Source organism: Uloborus diversus, chromosome 4 (genome assembly GCF_026930045.1).
Source record: "Uloborus diversus isolate 005 chromosome 4, Udiv.v.3.1, whole genome shotgun sequence".
Classification (NCBI taxonomy): domain Eukaryota; kingdom Metazoa; phylum Arthropoda; class Arachnida; order Araneae; family Uloboridae; genus Uloborus; species Uloborus diversus.
In genome coordinates this window covers 166,123,231-166,143,312 of record NC_072734.1, presented here as the reverse complement: position 1 = coordinate 166,143,312, position 20,082 = coordinate 166,123,231, and the positions used below count along the sequence as shown (strand labels likewise).

The 20,082-nt window shown below is 36.0% G+C and overlaps 1 protein-coding gene across 1 annotated transcript in view; it reads right to left on the bottom strand.

The window, feature by feature from the left end:
* LOC129221173 (uncharacterized protein CG3556-like) overlaps positions 1-20,082 on the bottom strand; it is a 42,796-nt gene that overhangs the window by 11,941 nt on the left and 10,773 nt on the right. The window contains exons 4-7 of the mRNA XM_054855625.1: positions 12,056-12,175; positions 9,813-10,032; positions 6,852-7,114; positions 3,873-4,051 (exon numbers count right to left, since the gene is read on the bottom strand). Of these exons, the coding sequence (XP_054711600.1) occupies positions 3,873-4,051; positions 6,852-7,114; positions 9,813-10,032; positions 12,056-12,175 (782 nt within the window). The remainder of the gene's footprint in view (positions 1-3,872; positions 4,052-6,851; positions 7,115-9,812; positions 10,033-12,055; positions 12,176-20,082) is intronic.

Genomic DNA, 20,082 nt, shown 5'->3' with positions numbered 1-20,082 from the left:
TGCACATGTTAAGCATATGAAATCATATCCACTTCTTTTTTCACATTAATATACATCCCTGAAATTCAGGTTCACGGAGGTGAGAATTCACAATAACCACACTTAGTTTTTAAAACAAAATCTATCTTCTTGCTTTTCAACAAAAGTCATAAACATATCTTGATTATGAAGAACCATGCATATGTTGTAGCTTGAAAAGTATCTTAAGGTACAATATGTTTGGCTGTACCAAGGTACAATCATCACGTTGTTTAAAAAAAAAAATAATTTGAATTTTGACATCTTGAATTTAAATTATGTTTTTCTCAATCACGAGTGTGTGTATGTAGGCGTGTGTGTTTGTGTGTGTGGGGGGTATGTGTGTTGTGTGTAGGGGTATGTGCAGGGGCGGCAAATAAGGGGAGCAAGAGGGGGCGGTTGCACCCCCAAATATTTTGCGCAGAATATTAAGAAATCAGGAAATTCAATTTACCTAACGCGCAAATCAGTGATCATATGCAATAGGAAGTTAAAAAAAAAAAAAATCTGCAGATGATCTTTAGTAAAAGTTGATGAAACTCGAGACCTGTCCAGCCACGAGCAAGTGTTTTTCGCTATTTGGATAAAACTTTGAAATTCATGAATCATTTTCAGAACTTTCATAATAAAAAAATAGATGGAGAATAAGTTTGTTTCAACTAAAGAAGAAATTTCCTCATATGGTTTAAATGCCTCATACTACTTGTAAGTGCAGTGTTAAGATGATGCTTCTGCTTCTAATGTGAAAGGGCAGTGCAGTGTGACTGGCCCGATTTTTACGAGAAGTTTCTTGGTATTTTGAGTTCATTGTTGAGCTTATATTTTAAATATACGTTTAGTTAGTGAGTGAACATTGATTCCTTCTGTTAAGAGGCATATTTGAGCAGTTCAATATATTGTATACTTTCATGGAAACTTCTTACAAAAGACACGCTATTTTTGAAAACAATTCGTGCATCAACAGATACTTTTGCTGGATGAGGTACAAAATGGTCTTCAAAAGTTGAAGCTAGAACTCTTGATCGAGCTCCTATTAAGAAATTCTTGTTAATTTGGATTTATTGGACATATTAAAAAATAAATAGATAAAAAAGTGACAAAAATCCACATGATGATGATGCAAAGTCAAATGATTGACTCAATATTTTGTATCAAATAATAGATTCATTCAGTTTCTAATGAAATTAACACAAGATTTAGTGATAAATCTAAGTTCAATATTATATGTGCAGGTTAGTGAACAAGATAAATAAAATATTTCAGTTACAAGTAAAAGTTGTTGAACGAATCAAAAAGAATTGTTTTGCGAAGAGCCAGTGTACTTCAATGATGAAAAATGAAGACTAGAACACAAATTTTAAACTTGCATGATTTTTTTTTTAAAGAGAAAAATTTTAAAGACGCGTTTTCTAACATAACTTTGTAGCTTCAATTATTTTTTCACCGATTCCAATCAACTCAGCTAACTGTGAAAGATCATTTTCGTGTCTCAGAAGGTTAGAGAATTTTTTTTTTTTTTTTTGGTGCGTGATGGGACAAGCGAGACTTTCATCTTCAGCTATACTGCCAAGAGCATGCCGCTGGATATTGACGGAATATAGTACCAAGATTTCCTCTTCTTCTGGATTCCGAAAATCGTGCATTAAAAATTTACTTTAGAGACGGTAGTATCAAGATCTTTTCTGTTATAGCTGACTATAAAATAAATTAAAAATGTGGATATTAAAATTTGAATTTCTTTAATGACTTTACTTTAAAAAAAATGTACTCGCATTTTATTCCACACTGAGAAAATTCATGTTTAAAAAACTCGACCCCCCAAATGAAATGTTGAAATGCCGCCCCTGGATATGTGTGTCGCGTGTAGGGATATGTGTATGTGTGTGTAGGCATGTGTGTTTGTGTCTGTGTGGAGGCATAAATGTGTGAGTAGTTGTGTGTGTGTATGTGGGGGGGGGGGGGTATGTGTATGTGCGTGTAGGCATGTGTGTTTGTGTCTGTGTGCTGGCATAAGTGTGTGGGTAGTTGTGTGTATGAATGTGTGTGTATGGGGGGCATGTGTATGTGTGTGTGGGGGGCATGTGTATGTGTGTGTAGGCACATGTGTTTGCGTCTGTGTGCAGGCATGAATGTGTGGATAGTTGTGTGTATGTGTGTATATGTTTGCGTGTGTGTATGTGTGTAGGTGTATGTATGTGTATGTGTAGGTGTCTGTATGTATGCGTGTGTATATGTGTTTATGTGTGTGTAGTTGTGTATGTATGCGCGTGTGTGTAGCATATGGATGCAACTTGGAGACTGCTTTCGCTATAGGAGCAGCATCGTGAGGACCCGGTCGACGGTGATGGTGCAGCGGGTGGCGGTGGGAAAATAAAATGATAGAGGACACCAAAAACAGTCAAGTGAGAACAATAAGCAATCGTGATTGCTCAAAAAAAAAAAACGTAATGGTGGTAATTCTAGATGCACTATCAGTATTTTTTCATAACCAAAATATTTAAAGCACTTCTCTTTCACAACAAAATGAATTCTGTTGATTGGTTTTACAAATACAAAGGCAGAAAATGAAATAAAAATGGAAAAAATACATACTTTGGAGCCATGAAATTTTCTTTCTCTCACAAAATCGTCAATTTTACTCATTTGGTGCTGATTTTTACAATAGCACCATTTAGGGGTGAAGGTTACCATTAGAGATTGCAAAAACATGGTTGCCAAAAATAGATTCTTACAAACTAGCAGTGTCCCTAGGTACAAACGTCCCAAGGTACAACACTCTCCCCTAATGCTTACATATTTATCTTTATGCATATATATCTATGTCACTTAGAGGACTGCTTACAATATTTATGTAAAGAAATTAGGGATGCGCCAATTAATCGGCAGTATAATTAATCGACCAATTTGCCGATTATATATTGTAAGAAAAAATAATTTCCAAAGTAATTGTTTTAAGCACTCCTTCAACAAAAAACTATGATGAATACATTTGTTAACAATAAAGAATTAATTATTTTTCAATACCATTTAGTTGAAAAAAAAAATATGTATACCTGCACTTTATTATTTTTTTTACAAACTGATGGTTAAAGTAATGTTTTTTTTTTTAATTTATTTTTTATATTTGAAATAAATATGCACATGTATACAACATTGTAAAATTTTCATGTATCGATACATTTTATCTTTGACATAGTGCTTTTAGATAACGTTATAACTTTTACAAAGAATAAAAGTCTGGGATTAAATGGCTACTAATAATTAAAAAATAAACTTAAATTGAAAGTTCTCCTAAACTGGCCTGCTGACCACAGGCTACCCCGTAATAATTTTAATTTTTCATATCCAGTTAACATAAAGTTATTTTTTTAACAATAAAATGAAAATTGGTGCAAAGAAATTGGATTAAATTTTAAAATTACTTTGGGAAAGTTAAGAAAATTTAGAAAATAAATCATCTGCCAGAAATAAACTATTAACTATTTCTAAAGTCGAATTTATAAGGAAGAAATTCGTAGTATTAATCATTATGATGCATATCGACGCATTCCTAAAACAAATAATACACGCAAATCCTTTCAAAATTTCCTACTTTAAATTCTAACTTTTGTAAAGTACAAAGGAAATATAACGTGCAGCTCTACAAACACCTCACCTCTTACGTTACAGAAAAATGTGACTGCATATTTATTATGTTCGTGTAAAGTCGTTTTAAAATGAAAATTTTTCTTCATATTTAACTCATTATTTAATCAATATGCTTCCACATTTTTTAAAACAAGTGACGTAACCAAGTGATTCAATAATATTTTTACCAGATTATTTTTATACCATTATTCATGCAAAAAATGTACCTGAATAATCAGAGCTGTCGTATAAACGTTTCCAAAACTTCCGTCTTGACGCTGACGCTGAAGCTGTTTCAGTTGCTCGACAGCATCATCATAAATTTCTAAATCGCTTTCATTCAACGCAGCTTTCTGTCCATTATTCAAAACACAAGACAAAGTCATAACAGCTATGGCTTTAATTTCTAGAAAGAGAAGAAAAAAAAAAAGTATTTTATACTATCATCCTCAGGATCAACACAAGTGCCAACTCTTTTCTGTCCCAAATGGATCGTACATCGAGGGCCTGAGAATTAACAGGGGGCCCAAAAAATGACTTAAAATGTTTAGTTTCTGCTTTTGAATGTATTTTTTTAAAGTATTCAAACATTAGAAATCGCTAAATAAAAAATTTGGAAGAATTTTAAAAAGAGAGGACACAGTTCATGAAATGTAGTGGCAAGCTATTTTCATTTGTGGAATTTACCCCAACGTGCTACAATATACTTTTATCACACTTGATAAATTTTACGAAATGATAAATCTCACACAACAACTAACCATCCTTATCTGCTGCGAATGGTTGTACGAAAATATGTAATGTACAAAAGTTCAATATGTCTGTGGGGGGGGGGGGTGAAACTTTAATTGGAAGTCTACTTGGCCGTTTTTAGAAATACATGTAATACAGATAGCATTAGTGAGTTTGATTTCAAAGAACGTAGAATTTTTAGAAAATATATACCGGAAACAAAAGGTGGGGTCATGAAATAAGTCTTAAGCTTCCCCTAACTTCAGAAGTTAATCGACCCCTGTGTACATCATTATTCAAGACATTTGAAAAGTTTGACGGAAAGCACACTATTGCATAAGATCAGTGCTGGTTAAAAAAAATTGCATCAACTTCGCATTTTCACAACAATGGGATTATGTGAGAAGTTTTGGTCGACCGATTAACGACGAATGTATGTGAAATTCTGCAAAACTTATGAAATAAACATTTAACAGCAGAAATCCGATATTTGTTTACGTAGATCGGGGCTGTTTCCGGGCCAAGACAAACTGCTGACCCCATGCTCATTTTTCCATTTCTGAACCTGCATGTGAGTTTAGAGAAAAAAAAAATTACTTAACCCCATATCAATTTAAGTCTAATGGCAGGATAAAGGTTTCTAAATTGTTACTTATCAGTTTTGCCCTATGGCACGGAGCAGAATCGTCCTGAAAAATGACGTTTGGAACTGAAATAAAGTGATCCCGGATAGTAGGAAGCAATTTCTCCTCCAAAATGCCAATATACACCTGAGCGTTTACCGTTCCTTGCACAAAGTGAAGCCTACCAACTCCTTGATCAGAAATACATCCCTAAATCATCTGGGATACGGGATGCTTGACTGTGTGTTGAATGCAGTCGGGATGATATTCCTCTCCTTTGCGGCGCGGGTGATGCATTTTTTTTTTTACTACCACTGTACATATCGTCGACTCAGAGCAACCATAAGATACCTTAGTGTTATTTCTGGGATTAGATGTCTTACTGTTGCTCTAAGGCGACGATATGATGTGTGTCAAGAGGCTGAATAATGGAAACTCATTTTTACCACCAACATTTTCGCACAAAGAGTCCATACAACTTATTACTTCTGCTTCAGATATAATCTACGCTTTCGTGGGTTAGGCTTTTTAAAGAAGAGGAAAAATAACAGAAATTTATCTTTAACACAAAATAAGTTTCTGAATTGTGCTTTCATAACCGGTGAACAAACTGAAATAATTATTAGTCCTGAAGTTCAATTATTCTGAAGATTGTCGAAGAACTGATACATGGATGCTTGTTTAATGGCACTTAAAGATTAATGTTGGACTCTGAAGTTTTGAGATAATTTACTTCCAAAATGGCAATTCTTGTGAAAACTAGGTTCTTTCTTACTATTTCTGAATGCTCAGAGTGCCATATTTTTTTTTTTTTTTTTGTATTAATAATCTTTACATGCTCTTTAAAATACTGTACCGTAAAAATTTGGCACTTATCTGAAGACAGAAAAAGTTTAGCCTCAAACTCCAGAAAATTGCTCATGAAACCTTCATTTAAGGATTCAAAAACAATTTTAGAAAGGTGCCAAGAATTTATCATGTCTAAAACTTCCTTGTAGCATTCCGCACACCAAAACTAAAAAAAAAAAACACACCCACGCACACACTTTAGTCTCAAGTTTTTTAGAAATTGATAATTCAAATTTGCGACAACGGTATTTTGACTGCAACACAAAAACATTCATTTTACCTAACAAAAAGTAACCGTAACGTAAGGTGCGGATTCATGAAGAGGGTCATGGGGGTCATGACCCCCCCTCCCCTATAGCGTCTACAATATTATGAATCCATTATTGTGTACAAATAACTTATGAATAGAATGAAAACAAATGCAATAATAATTTCAATTTTTAATTAATTTTAAAAGTAAAGGTTTAAAACACAACTTCTTTTCTTTGCTTATAAAACTAATTACTAACGTTTACACCTATTAGGTGCATTGTTCCTGGCCGATGTGATGCTTTTTATGGACATATAAGAGCAGTTTCAGAATTGTTCCGCACCCCACGTTGGGGAGAGGGGCGTGTCATTCTTTTGCATGACCCCCTCCCTTAAAATGGTAGTCTGTATTTCCCCCCAACGTAACGTCGTCAAAAAATATTTTCAAAAAACTGATTGACTTTTTGCTAGACTCTAAGGACGATATCTTGGGTAAATTTCATGAAGATCAATAGGTCAATGTATTTCAACTATAACATCCTCAGAAGAAGTGTACCTCGCTTGCAAAAAATGACTCTTCGTGTATTAAGAAAATCTGGAGTTAGTGTAAAATTGATGTTTCTTTCTCACTTTAAAGTTCTTGGCAAAATTCTCACTCTTATTCAGAAAGCGCGATTCATGTGGCAATACGTTTACACATATTCAAAATGCTTTTCGAAATTTCATTCCAAAGTAATAAACTTAAAACATTACCAGAAACAAAAAGATATTCCGCATCTGTAGCGTTCTCCAATACTTGTATAAGTTGAGCAATTCCATCTTGAGGCAAAGGTTCATGAGCGTTGCAAAGCGCAAGATAGGCAACTGGGCTGATGAGATCTTCGGAGTTTTTTATGGCATCCATCAAAAGTTGCACCAAATCAAACCCATAAAAGTTCCTTGGATTGTGGCAGACTACCAGAAGAGCGTTCACAATCATGCTTAGTTTGTTAATAGATAATGGTTCCGTAGAATTTCTGAAAGAGAAAAAAACATAATATAAACATGGCAATCTATCTCTCTCGCTCCGTCTGTCGCATTCACTATCACTTTGTTTCTCTCCTCACTTTGTCTCTGTCCTCACTAAAACGGATCTCGGTTCTTTTTGATGTTTATGAATTTTCCAAGATTCTTAGTGAGTTTAATCGCAAGCAAATGTTACTGGTTTTCTATTGAAGCTGTTTTAAGAAACTTGGTTCACTTACTTTATATTTTGCAAGTACAAAGGAATCCGACCCCGCATCGCGGGGAGGGAGGCACGTCCTTAAGGGGCCAAATGACCCAAGAAGTCGGAAACAAGTTGAGAAAAATACTAGCACTAAGACTTATTAACGTTGCAAATATACATTACTGGCCTCTGAGGAGATGCCCAACAGATTTTGCTGCAGGGAGGCCCAAAATTTATTGATCCGGGCGAGAAAGAAATGAAGGAAAAATAATCAAAGCAGATTGATAGGTTTGTAGATCACCAAAACAACGACGAATGGGATTCAGCGTGAAACACATTATTACGTTTTCAGCAGTTTGTTCATTGCTAGCTTTCTCACTCTCTGTCTCTCTCTTCCCTCACTAAAACGGGTCCTAGGTCTTCTATGATTCTTAGTGAGATTAATCGCAAGCAATTGTTGCTGGTTATCTGTTGGAGCTATTTTAAGAAACTTGATTTACTTACTTTACATTTTTCATTGACTATAAAGGAATGAAGGAAAAAGAATCGAAGCAGACTGAAAGGTTTGTAGGTCACCTAAACAAAGATGAAAGGGATTCAGTGTGAAACACGTTATTACGTTTCCAACAGATTATTCATTGCCAACTTTCTCACTCTCTCTGTCTGTCTCTCTCCTTCCATACTAAGTCTTAGCTCTTTTAAATAGTCATGAATCTTAAAAGATTCTTAGTGAATTTAATTTCAAGCAAATGCTACTGGTTTTTCTGTTGAAGAAAGAATTGGAAGAATTGAAAAAGAATTGAAGCAGACTGAAAGGTTTACAGGTCACCTAAACAAAGATGAAAGGGATTCAGTGTGAAACACGTTATTACGTTTGCAACAGATTATTCATTGCCAACTTTCTTACTCTTGTTGTCTCTCTCTATCCATACCAAGTCTTAGCTCTTTTAAATATTCATGAATCTTAAAGGATTCTTAGTAAATTAAATTGCAAGCAAATGTTAATGGTTTTCTGTTGAAACTGTTTTAAGAAACTTAGTTCACTTTGCATTTTTCATTAACTACAGACGAATGAAGGAAAAAGAATCAAACTGATGGGTTTGTAGGTCACCTGAACAAGGATGAAAGGGATACAGTATGAAACACATTATTACGTTTTAAACAATTTGTTCATTGCCAACTTACTCACTGTCTCTTTCCTCATTAAAACAGGTTTTAGCTCTTTTTATTATTTAAGAATCTACCAAGATTCTTAGTGAGATTAATCACAAGCAACTGTTGCTGGTTTTCTGTTGGAGCTGTTTTAAGAAATTTGGGTTTCTTACTTTGCATTTTTCATTAACTATAAAGGAATGAAGGAAAAAGAATCGAAGCAGACTGAAAGGTTTGTAAAAAACCTAAACATTGATGAAAGGGATTCAGTGTGAAACACATTACGGAGAAACCTGTGTAAGTTGACCACTTGTGGTGCACTACTTTAATGATCAACTTAAACAGGTGCGCAACTTATAGAGGTTGAATTGTGTGATATAGATCTGATTACGTGCATGAAAATAGCGGTCAACTTAGACAGGTGGCCAACTTACAAGGGTGGTCAACTTCACAGGTTTTACAGTATCACATTTTCAAAAGTGTGTTCATTGCCAGTGTTTTCTCACTTTCCGGCAACATTCTTTCAAAAATATGAGAAAGTAACGTTAAAACAAAAATACAATATGTTTTAAGTAATATAGTAGTTTTTCAGTTTTCAATAGCTGAAGCTGCTGAGTTAGGAGAGACACTCCACAGATGGCGGTTTCTCTGCTGAGACTGTGGCACATTTACAAATACAAATACAAATGTGACGACCAGCAACAGGCTCTTGGCCCAGCTGGGCTAGTCCTCGTCAATTTATTGGTCCCCAATGAAGATTAATGGCCCTCTTAAAGCTATCCAACCCCTTGCTCATTACCACCTCTTCTAGTAAGCTGTTCGAAGTGTCCACAACCCTACTAAAGTAGTAGTTTTTCCTTATTTCCAGGTTAGCCTGAGATTTGAATAGCTTAAAACAATGACCCCGCGTCCTGCTTTCGGTGCAAAAATTTAATCCATTAACATCATTCATTTTGATAAATTTAAACTGAATCTTGTCTCCTCTGATCCTCTTTTGCTTCAGGCTATGCATATTAAGCCTATTAAGTCTGGTATCATAATCTAAATCTGAAAGTCCCCCTACTATAGTCTAGTTACCCTTCTTTGAACCCTTTCCAATACAAAAATATCTTTCCTCAGATAAGGCAACCAAAACTGAACAACATACTCCAAATGGGGTCTTACTAAACTCCTATATAAAAAATTTAATTGAGTCGACCAATTCTTTCGTTGTTAGATTTTACTATGTGAAGCAAAAGCGAAAAAAAAAAAGATTCTGGGCATTGGTTGGTGCAATGGTGTTCCAAAAAAGGGAGGACTAAGGAATATTCAATAATGAATCTGCAAGTGGAGTTAGTGAAGAAATTTGAATTTACCTCAATAATGCCATTGTTGTTTGAACTTGCAACTGTTTCACCATTAACTCATGATTAGAGTAGTTCTTGGAGAGGTTTATTTTACCCGATAAATATAATGCCACTATTCCTCGATGAAGATTGCTTTCCCAACCAGAACCATCAGTCAGGTTTTTCTCCAACCAAGCAGCAGCTTTATCACGGCTCACATCAAAACCTTCAACGGAAAAAATTCCTGTCTCTGAAAAAAAAAAAAAAAACATTGTGAAATTTTAGCTAAATGAGCATATTGATAACCTATTTATTTAATTTGAACACAACTTGAAAATATATATGATTCTTTATTTTCAATTAAAAAAAAATTTTTTGACCGCTTTTTATTTCTCTCTAATGCATAGTCAACACTTTCAGCTTGTAACGTCCATTCTACGATATAGACTGAACTTAACAGTAATTAAACCATTTTAAACGATAAACTGTCATCGGAACTCAGAATTAAAGTTAAATGTCAAGCATCACAGCTGCTCAAAAGCATTTCAAGTTACAAGGTATGATAAAATTACTAAAAACAGAGATTATTTTCTCAATGAATAGCAAAAAGTCAACAGACATTTGACAGCTAATTTATCTTTGATAAAATTTAAAAAAAAAAAAAAAGAGATTAAACTTCGTTTTAAGAAATAGCATCTCACTGATTATGATGTACAAAAAAATAATTGTTAACCACATCTCAATGGAAATTTTATAGGATTTTTGGTTTGAAAGAATGTCGAAAATATGTAATTTTGATAAAAGCTCTGATTATATTGGCAATAGAGATTATTGTACACATCGTAATGAACTCACTATAGTGTTCAAAGTAAACGTTGATGAAATTTCATTATAGATTTTGTAGGATTTATGGAATAAAAAACAGAAAAATGTGCAATTTCCATAAAAGTATGGATAGTTAAGAAATCTTTCCCACATCGCAGCTCATGCATTACGAAGTGTAAAACAATCGTCAATGATATTTTTATTAGTTTGATGTGAATTATTAGAGAACCCTCTTTTTTCGTTTGCAATTAGTTTAAGAAACTGAATTTGAAATACAAATAGAGATACATTTAAAATTAAACTCCGAAAGTTGGGCCATTCGAATGTGTTGCTTTCGGTAATCTAACCGACTTATTAATTTTCCCTAATACTTTATGGTTTCGTTAAAGCACCAACCGCGGGTTTTTTAATGTATCATGTTAAAAATTGCGAATCCACAACTTACTTTTAGGTTTCCGGGTAGTTTACGAAATAAAACAAGCTGATGTGTGCATCACATGACTTCCTTTTACTCCAATTTAATTTCATTTCCCCATTACTGGCAATTTTATTGTGATTCAATAGTTTACTCTCTAAATATCACCAACAGTGGCCAAATTAAAACAGATTTTTTAAAAAAATCGCCAATTTTTTTTTTTTTTTTTCTTTAAAGCACGTAGAGCTTTCTGTAAAATACATAAACTATAGAAAAAATATTAGGAATTTTTTGATGCATTTTTGGAAAAATAGGCAAATGTGGGGCAAAGTGAAATGGAATTTTTTTTGGCTGCAAAACTTGGCGACCAAAAGACAGGCGATGTATATGTTAGCGATATATCGCTAAGTGTCCGCCAAATTATAACAACCCTTGAGTTTACATCAAAAGTAACAATGATTTCCACCCAAAAAGGGGAAAAGACCCCTTTAGAAACACCCGAATGCAACCAAAAGGGGAGGTGCACAACTAGACCCCACCAGGAGTCTACTACCAAATTTACACTTTCTAGGACTTACCGTTCTTGAGTTATGCAACATACATCCGCACATACGTACATACAGACGTCACGAGAAAATTCGTTGTTTTTCCTCGGGAATCGTCATTACGGATATTTCGCGTGTCTATACGTTCTTAGGCACTTATCCACGTCTGGTCGAGTCGGAAAAAAAAACCTCAACATTCATTCAGGGGTGAGTGAAATGGAAATTAGGGTCGATTTTTGAGTGAAATTTTTTTCGCGAATACAATACTTCCTTTCTTGTAAAAGGAAGTAATTAAGGAAATAATCCGTTCAGCAGTTTTGAGTCATTAAAATAATGTTCATATTTTTATTCTTTCTCCAAAAACATTGATTAACTTCAATATTTAGTAAAACTTATTCAAGTGGAAGTGATTAGTTTTGAAAGGTTTGCCGACACACTAAAATTTTACTTCGTAGCTTTAGAGCAGTAAAAACAGCTTAGTATCTTACTGCATGACTTTTCATCCGATCCATTTTCACAATCCTTGATGCCATCACAAACTTTATGACTTGGTATGCAAACTGTATTCGAGCAATAAAACACATCTTCCTTAAAGCACGCAGAGCTTTCTGTAAAACACATAAACTATAAGAAAAAATATTAGGAATTTTCTGATGCATTTTTGAAAAAATAGGCAAATGTGGGCCAAAGTGAAATGGAATTTTTTTTTACTGATTGTGGCACCACTTATCTGGCAATAAGTGAACTATGTTAATGAACAATTAGTGGATTCTAGTCAGGAAATAGTTACATCAGAAGATCAAAGTATACCATAAAACAAATCATTTTCAATATTGGACACAGTTATAGTAATATTGTGAGGCAGATCAAAAATATCTTTTATTACACTAGGGGGCTTTGCCCCCTGCTCGCTGACTCTCACCAACCCCTGAAGATTGCTTCGCAATCTTGTTTGATTCGCAAAGATTTAAATCGTCAATTAGAAAGAAACAGATTAAAAGCGCATTATGAACTCCCTTTGGATCAAAAAGCGACCCCTCCCCGGGTTTCAAAATAACTTCTACCAACTTGCAGAGCCGTAAGAGCTAAGGGGCTCCTGAGCATTGCAAAACTGCAGTTTTTTACGTTTGAAAAGTAGCTTTCATATTCGTGGTCTCTAGTAATATACACTCATGTTTGTAAAAATTGCAACACCACGAAGGACTTACGCGAGTGAGATGGAAATTGCAGGAAATGTAAAGTAGGGCATGGTTTGCAAATGATTAGAATTGCAGACCGCTAGCGCATGCTTACGCTGAGCAGCGCTCTCTGAAGGGCGGATCGAACCAAATATAAATAGACGGCTGTAGCGGGGCGTGTATGATTATCGGTGGTTATATGCTAGAGTTAACGTTAACTGAATCTTTAATATGCCTCTTCGACGAAAGAGAGCGAAATTTGAGCAAATTTCGGAGTTCGAACGGGGCAGAATCGTCGGCCTTCGTGAAGCTGGATTGTGTTATCGTGCAGTGGTCGCTCGTGTGCAGCGTAACAGCAGCACAATCATGCGTGTTTGGAAGCAGTGGACGGACGAGGGTCGGACAGCTCGGAAATCCGGGAGTGGACCCCGAAATGTGACGTCAGCTCGTGATGACAGACACCTGATGCGTATGGCGCTGACGGACCGCACAGCTTCTTCTAGACAATTGGCAGCACAGTGGTCAACAGCTACAGGTGTTTCATTGTGTGCTCCATCAATTCGGAGACGTCTGCTGCAGCGTAGGCTGCACGCAAGGATTCCTTTATACAGGATTCCTCTCACGCAAAACCATCGCCGTCTGCGGATACAATGGGCCAATGTGCATAGGAGCTGGCGTTCTGATTGACAGCAGGTCGTCTTTTCTGACGTATCTCGCTTCACTTTGTGCCCCCATGATGGCCGAATTCGTGTCAGGCGCTATGCCAGTGAACAGCACATTCCGGAGTGCATTATCGAACGCCACAGTGGACGAACACTCGGATTAAGGGTCTAGGGTGCCATAGCATATCATGGAAGATCACAATTGCTACGAATTGTGGGCAATTTGAGAAGTACTCGATACATAAACGAAGTTTTACAGCCCCAAGCTATTCCTTTCCTGCAAGGATTGCCAGGGGCTGTATTACAGCAGGATAATGCCCGTCCACATGTCGCCAGGACTGTCAAATCCTACCTTGATTCGTAGCAGGTATAGCTTCTTCCTTGGCCTGCATATTCCCCGGATATGTCACCGATTGAACATGTGTGGGATTTCGTTGGGCGGCGTCTGGCTCGTGATCTCCGTCCTGTTGCTTCGACAGACAAAATGTCGCTTGGAGCAGAAATTTATTACATAATTCCATCAGGAATTATATAATAAATTTCGGGCATTTTTGGATAATTTCCTAAGAGTTAAAATCAAAAGAGCGATTAGAATCCCAACAGTGTTGAGCAATACTGGATTTATTCAGCTGTTGTTTTTTCACATAGTTTTGATGTTCTTTTAAGCGAAATTTCAAAGAACGGCGGGTCTGCCCGATGTATCCGAGACCACAATTGCAAACAATTTTATAAATCCCACAACAATTAAGAGGGTGAATAGAATCTTTAAGAGAAGCGAACGAAAGTTTATTAATGGTAGAAAACACCACTTGGAATTGGAATCGCTTCAGAATCTTAGCAACCTGAGAACCAATACCAGGGAAGAAAGGCAGAACAACTAAATTCGTAGTGGTCAAAGTGTTATTAAGAACAATATTTTGAGATTTTTTGCAAAGTTTTTTATTAATGGAAAGGTGGGCGGATAGTCTCTATCAACAGTCACAGCTCTTAAATAGTTAAGTTCCGCATTAAGAAGCCCAGGTGAAGAACAAATATTCATTACACGATACACAAATGTGTTGAAAGCTGAGTATTTTTGATCAGGAGGGTGATCGATGTGGGGGTAAGGAAACAACAAAAGGTTTGCGTTAAACCGTGGTTTCAAAACCAGACTCAGTTCGAGAAACGAGAACATCCAGAAATGGAAGGCAATTATTCTGTTCTTTTTCACTAGAGAATTGAATATGAGGATCAATGGAATTTAAAATAGATAAAGCTTCATCAATATTAAGTTGATCGTGTTCATAAGAACAAAACAGTCGTCAACATAGCGAACATAGAACTGAAACTATAGTTTTTGAAACAACTTGGCCTCAAAGTAATGCTAATAAATATCACTAAGTATTGGGCTAAGTGTGTTTCCCATAGCCAGACCATATGATATAGTATAAAATTTATCATTAAAAACAAAGGAACATTGTTTTAGACAAGTATGTGTGAGGAAAACTAATGCCTCAATTTCCTTAGAGGTAAAAGAAATTAAGAAAGTCTGCTCTGAAGGGATAACAATGAACAATCGACCGGAACGTTCGTAAATAATGATTTCACATGAAAAGAAGCCATAAAAGAATTATTTGGAACGCTATTCTGAATTGTTTTCACAAAATCGATTGAATTTTTTACAGTAAATACATTATGACTCATAAGAGGTGAAACACAGAGACTAAATATTTAGCAAGTTTATAAGAAGTCGTACCAATATTGGAAACATTCGGCCTGAAAGGAATGCCAGCTTTATGTACCTTGGGTAAAGCATAAAATCTAGCACAATTAGCAATAGAAGGAATAACAGAGCGTTTAATACTAAATGGAATGAACTGGACAGACTTGACAGCAGAAGAAATAGTCTTTAACTCAATATCACTAGGATATTTAGAAATCTCTAAGTATAAACCAGAAGAAATCAAATAATTAGTTTTGTCAACATAAGATGATTTGTCAAGATCAACAATTTGACCACCCTTGTCAGCTTTGGTAACAACCAGATAAGAATTAGAAGTTAAATTCTTTGCAGTACGACTAAGAGTATTAGTAAAGACGGGATTGGAAATTCTAGAATTAAAGTCCACATTAGAAGAAATAAGATGCATAACGCAATCTTTTTGAGTGGATGATAAGGCATAAAATTTAAAGGCTTTCTTCATAGGAGCAATAAGCTTAGAAAAAGAAAGTTTGCTGGCCAGAGCAAAATTATCATTGAATTTTAGAGCATTAATTTGAGAGCTGTTTAAAGGAACACTAAACATATTAACGACAACATTTTTATTTACCACTGGTAGATTTTCCGAAGGAACAACTTTCAAATTTTTACAAAGTTTAGCTAATTTCTTTTTCAAAACAACTTGATGATTCTCCGACAAACGAAGGATTCTAGACCAAGAAGTTCTATCAACATAATCAAAGTCAGATATAGAATTTGAAATAGAGAGATGCAAATCATATAGCTCACGTTCAATGAACGAGAGGCGTTTCCTAGTTTCTTGGATCTAAGCTCTAAGTAGAGCCAATTTCAATTGAAAGATAAATTTATCAATTTTTACAGAAATGGTAAGTTACATTTCAAAAAAATAAAATTCGGAATAATTTTCCAGCGCCTACATTCTTGAAGAAATTTTAAATGATTCAGAAAGCGAGACTTCTTAATACGAAGATTGCAAAACCTATTAATTTGAGACATTACAAAAAAAAAAATCGAAGCACATAAGAACAAATTATTATTAAAAATAGAAATCAAATTAAAACAATAACAAGGCAAAATAAGAAAAATAAAGCAAAATTCAAAATTTCAGATGCAACAAATAAAACCAAAATTCAAAGCAAGAAGTATGAAAAAAGAAAATAGAATGCAAACGTACTGTCCGTTTAAGCCAATTAAATAAAAAATAAATACCTTTGTGCTGAAAAAGTACAAAAAGTGTGGAAAGATTTTGGGGAATATTTCCACATCCTGAGGAACCGGTTTAATTTAGTTAACGATCTACTGCAATTCCGTATATTTTTCTTCTGTGTGGACTTCTTTATTAAAATTGGTTTAGTTTTTCTATTATTTTTATGTAAAAATTGTCGTACATTTCTTACTTTAATTTTTTGCTTTCTTATTTCGTTTTGTGATCAACTAATTCCAATTTGTTAATCATTCACTCTGTTTTTTCCTGCATTTCTCCATTTGGTACATCGCTTCCATACATAGTTTTTCCCGCTCGTAAATTTATTGCTAATTTATTCAGAGTGGTTTCATTTTTTTGACTGTTTGCATTGTTTATGGGTTTTCTTGGATGTTTATTACTTAACAGTTTTTTTCCTGATGGAATTATAGAATAAATATCGTCTTTAGGCGGCATTTTGTCTTTTTTGTTTTGTTCAATTTCTATATTTTGGTATTTATGTTGTCTTCTGTTCCACCGTGTTGCTTTTCTCCGATGACTTTTCATCCAGAAGCTCATACTTCTTTGCACTGAAAAAGGTGTTCCTTGTAACACCGAAACACGTGTCTGCATCACTTAGCATTTTTTGTGCTTCAAAATGTGCGATAAACGTTGGCATGGAGTGAAACGAAGTTTGAATATCTGCCTGCGGAAGAGTATTCCATATTGTTTGTAAACCAACCAAAAGTTCTTCTGTCGAAGCAACAGGACGAGGATCACGAGCGAGACGCCGCCCAACGAAATCCCACACATGTTCAATCGGTGACATATCCGGGGAATAGGCAGGCTAAGAAAAAAGCTGTACTTGCTGCGAATCAAGGTAGGATTTGACAGTCCTGGCGACATGTGGACGGGCATTATCTTGCTGGAATACAGCCCCTGGGAATCCTTGCAGGAAAGGAATAGTTTGGAGCTGTAAAACTTCGTTTATGTATCGGGTACTGTTCAAATTGCCCACAATTCGTAGCAATTGTGATCGTCCATGATATGCTATGTCACCTCCGGGTGTTCGTCCACTGTGGCGTTCGATAATGCACTCCGGAATGTGCCGTTCACCGGCATAGCGCCTGACACGAATTCGGCCATCATGGTTGCACAAATTAATGAGGGATTCGTCAGAAAAGACGACCTGCTGCCAATCAGCACGCAAGCTCCTATGCACATTGGCCCACTGTAGCCGCAGGCGGCGATGGTTTTGCCAGAGAAGAATCCTGTATAAAGGAATCCTTGACCGCAGCCCACGCTGCAGCAGACGTCTCCGAATTGATGAAGCACACAATGAAACACCTGTAGCTGTTGACCACTGTGCTGCCAATTGTCTAGAAGAAGCTGTGCGATCCGTCAGCACCATACGCACCAGGTGTCTATCATCGCGAGCTGACGTCACATTTCGGAGTCCACTCCCGGATTTCCGAGCTGTCCGACTCTCGTCCGTCCACTGCTTCCAAACACGCGTGATTGTGCTACTGTTACGCTGCACAAGAGCGGCTACTGCACGATAAGACAATCCAGCTTCACGAAGGCCGACGATTCTGCCCCGTTCAAACTCCGAAATTTGCTCAAATTTCGTTTTCTTTCGTCGAAGAGGCGTAATAAAGATTCAGTTAACGTTTACTGTAGCATATAACTAGTGATGTGCCGGATCGTTAAAAAAGTAGATCCGCGGATACGGATACGGACCCGGATCATTAGTGTCAAGATCCGCGGATACGGATACGGATCTCGAAATTTTTTTTAACCCAAATTAACTATTCAAGTGTAAAATTTGCCACGGAAAGTATTCCCGTTAGGGTAATGGCAGTTTCTTCAAAAAATGTCACTTACGGCGAAAATATAAACAAGACTCAATTATTTACTCTTTAAATCTCCGTTAAAATTGAGGTGGAATTGAAAGGAATGGGTCAGCGCTACATTAAAGCTTAGATAGAATATGAAAAAATAATTCTAGATAGACTGGTAGATGTAGGATACAGGAGCAAGAGTGTAAAGCTGCTTCTGGACAGGCTAGAAATAATTTTTCGCATTTTATTTCAATGTATATGCAGCGCTGACCCATTCCACCCAACTTACCCCAACCGACGAAATAACAGAGCCGAGAACACTTTTATAACTAGTAAATAGATAATTTAGTCTCACTTTCTTTGAAGGATGCCGAGAAAAACCAAAATGAAGAATTACACAAACCCCAGGTCAATCACAAAAACCAATATTAAATTAAAAAAAAAAAAAAACACAACATTAGAGATAGAAATTTTAAATCGTCGAGCTTTTTCTCTTTATCTTCCGACTATGAAATCGCTACCAATCACGCGTATAAAGGCTTAGAATAGCATTAAAATTTACTTAACAAGATTATAGCTCCTACTGTGTATAACTTGGAAGTTCCAAATAAATATCAAACACAAGCACAGAAAACTTCGTTCTTTCAATTAGGGCCAATATTTTTAAACTACGGGTCATTTTTTACTACCATAATTGTAAAAACATTAAGACGGTTTTTAATTGATATCTCTGGTACGGGTCGTGATAGCCCGATCGGTAGAGTGTCGGATTCGGGGCCGGAGGGTCCTGGGTTCGAACCTTGATGGTCGAAGACCCACCGTCGTCATTAAAGGGGACTGGGCGACGTTAAATATGCTCGTGGTCTCAATGTCCTCCAAGTGAAACGATACCTCTGGGGATGCTAGTACTAGGCAGCTATTAGCTCCTGGACTAGTTCTAAATTCTCATTAACTGTTCGTTTCGGTGATGGTGCTGCCATCTATCGGTATATAAAATAATGGAGGCAAGGCACTTAGTATGCAGTCCTCGACATAAATACAGTTGTAGTCAGTTGTGACTCTGAATAGGAATAGGATATCTCCGGTAGTTAAAGTTCTACAAAAACGAGGTCAAGCTAAGAACACTTTTGATCAAGTCACCTTTGAACGAAAAAAATAACTATCAAAATCGGTTCATCTGTTTAGGAGCTACGATGCAACAAATAGACACACACATGCACACTTTTAAAACTTATTACTCCTTCCTTTTTGCGACGGGGGGTAAATTGGCTTCGAAAATTATAACTTATAATTTAGATAGGGAATAAAACCTAACTAAAACGGAATTTAAGAGTGTTTAATTCAAATATTTTAGAATTTTTAGAGTAGAAAAGATCCGCCAAAAAAGTAGCGGATACGGATCATTATTTTCCCTCGGATATCCGCGGATACGGATATGGATATCCGGAACATCACTACATATAACCACCGATAATCATACACGCCTCGCTACAGCCCTCTATTTATTTTCGGTTCGATCCACCGTTCCGTCTGCTCAGCATACGCATGCGCTACCGGTATGCAATTCTAATCATTTGCATATCATGCCCTACTTTACATCTCCTGCAATTTTCAACTCACTCGCGTAAGTCCTTCGTAGTGTCAATTTTCACAAACAGGAGTGTATAAAAATAATAATAATAATAACAACAATACACAATACAAAACAAACACACACAAAAAAGGATGTATCCAAAAATAACACGCAAGAGACCGAATTATTTGAAGATGAAAGACTTCCAGACACTTAAAGGAGGTGTATCGCGCATTGTTGACAGTACCACTGATCTGCGTCAATTCAGAAAGAGTACTTTCAACTGTAGGAAAGTTGAGCACTGAAATGAGTTCCCGGCTTAGATACAATTGAATAGATGCATTATATTTTTTACTAT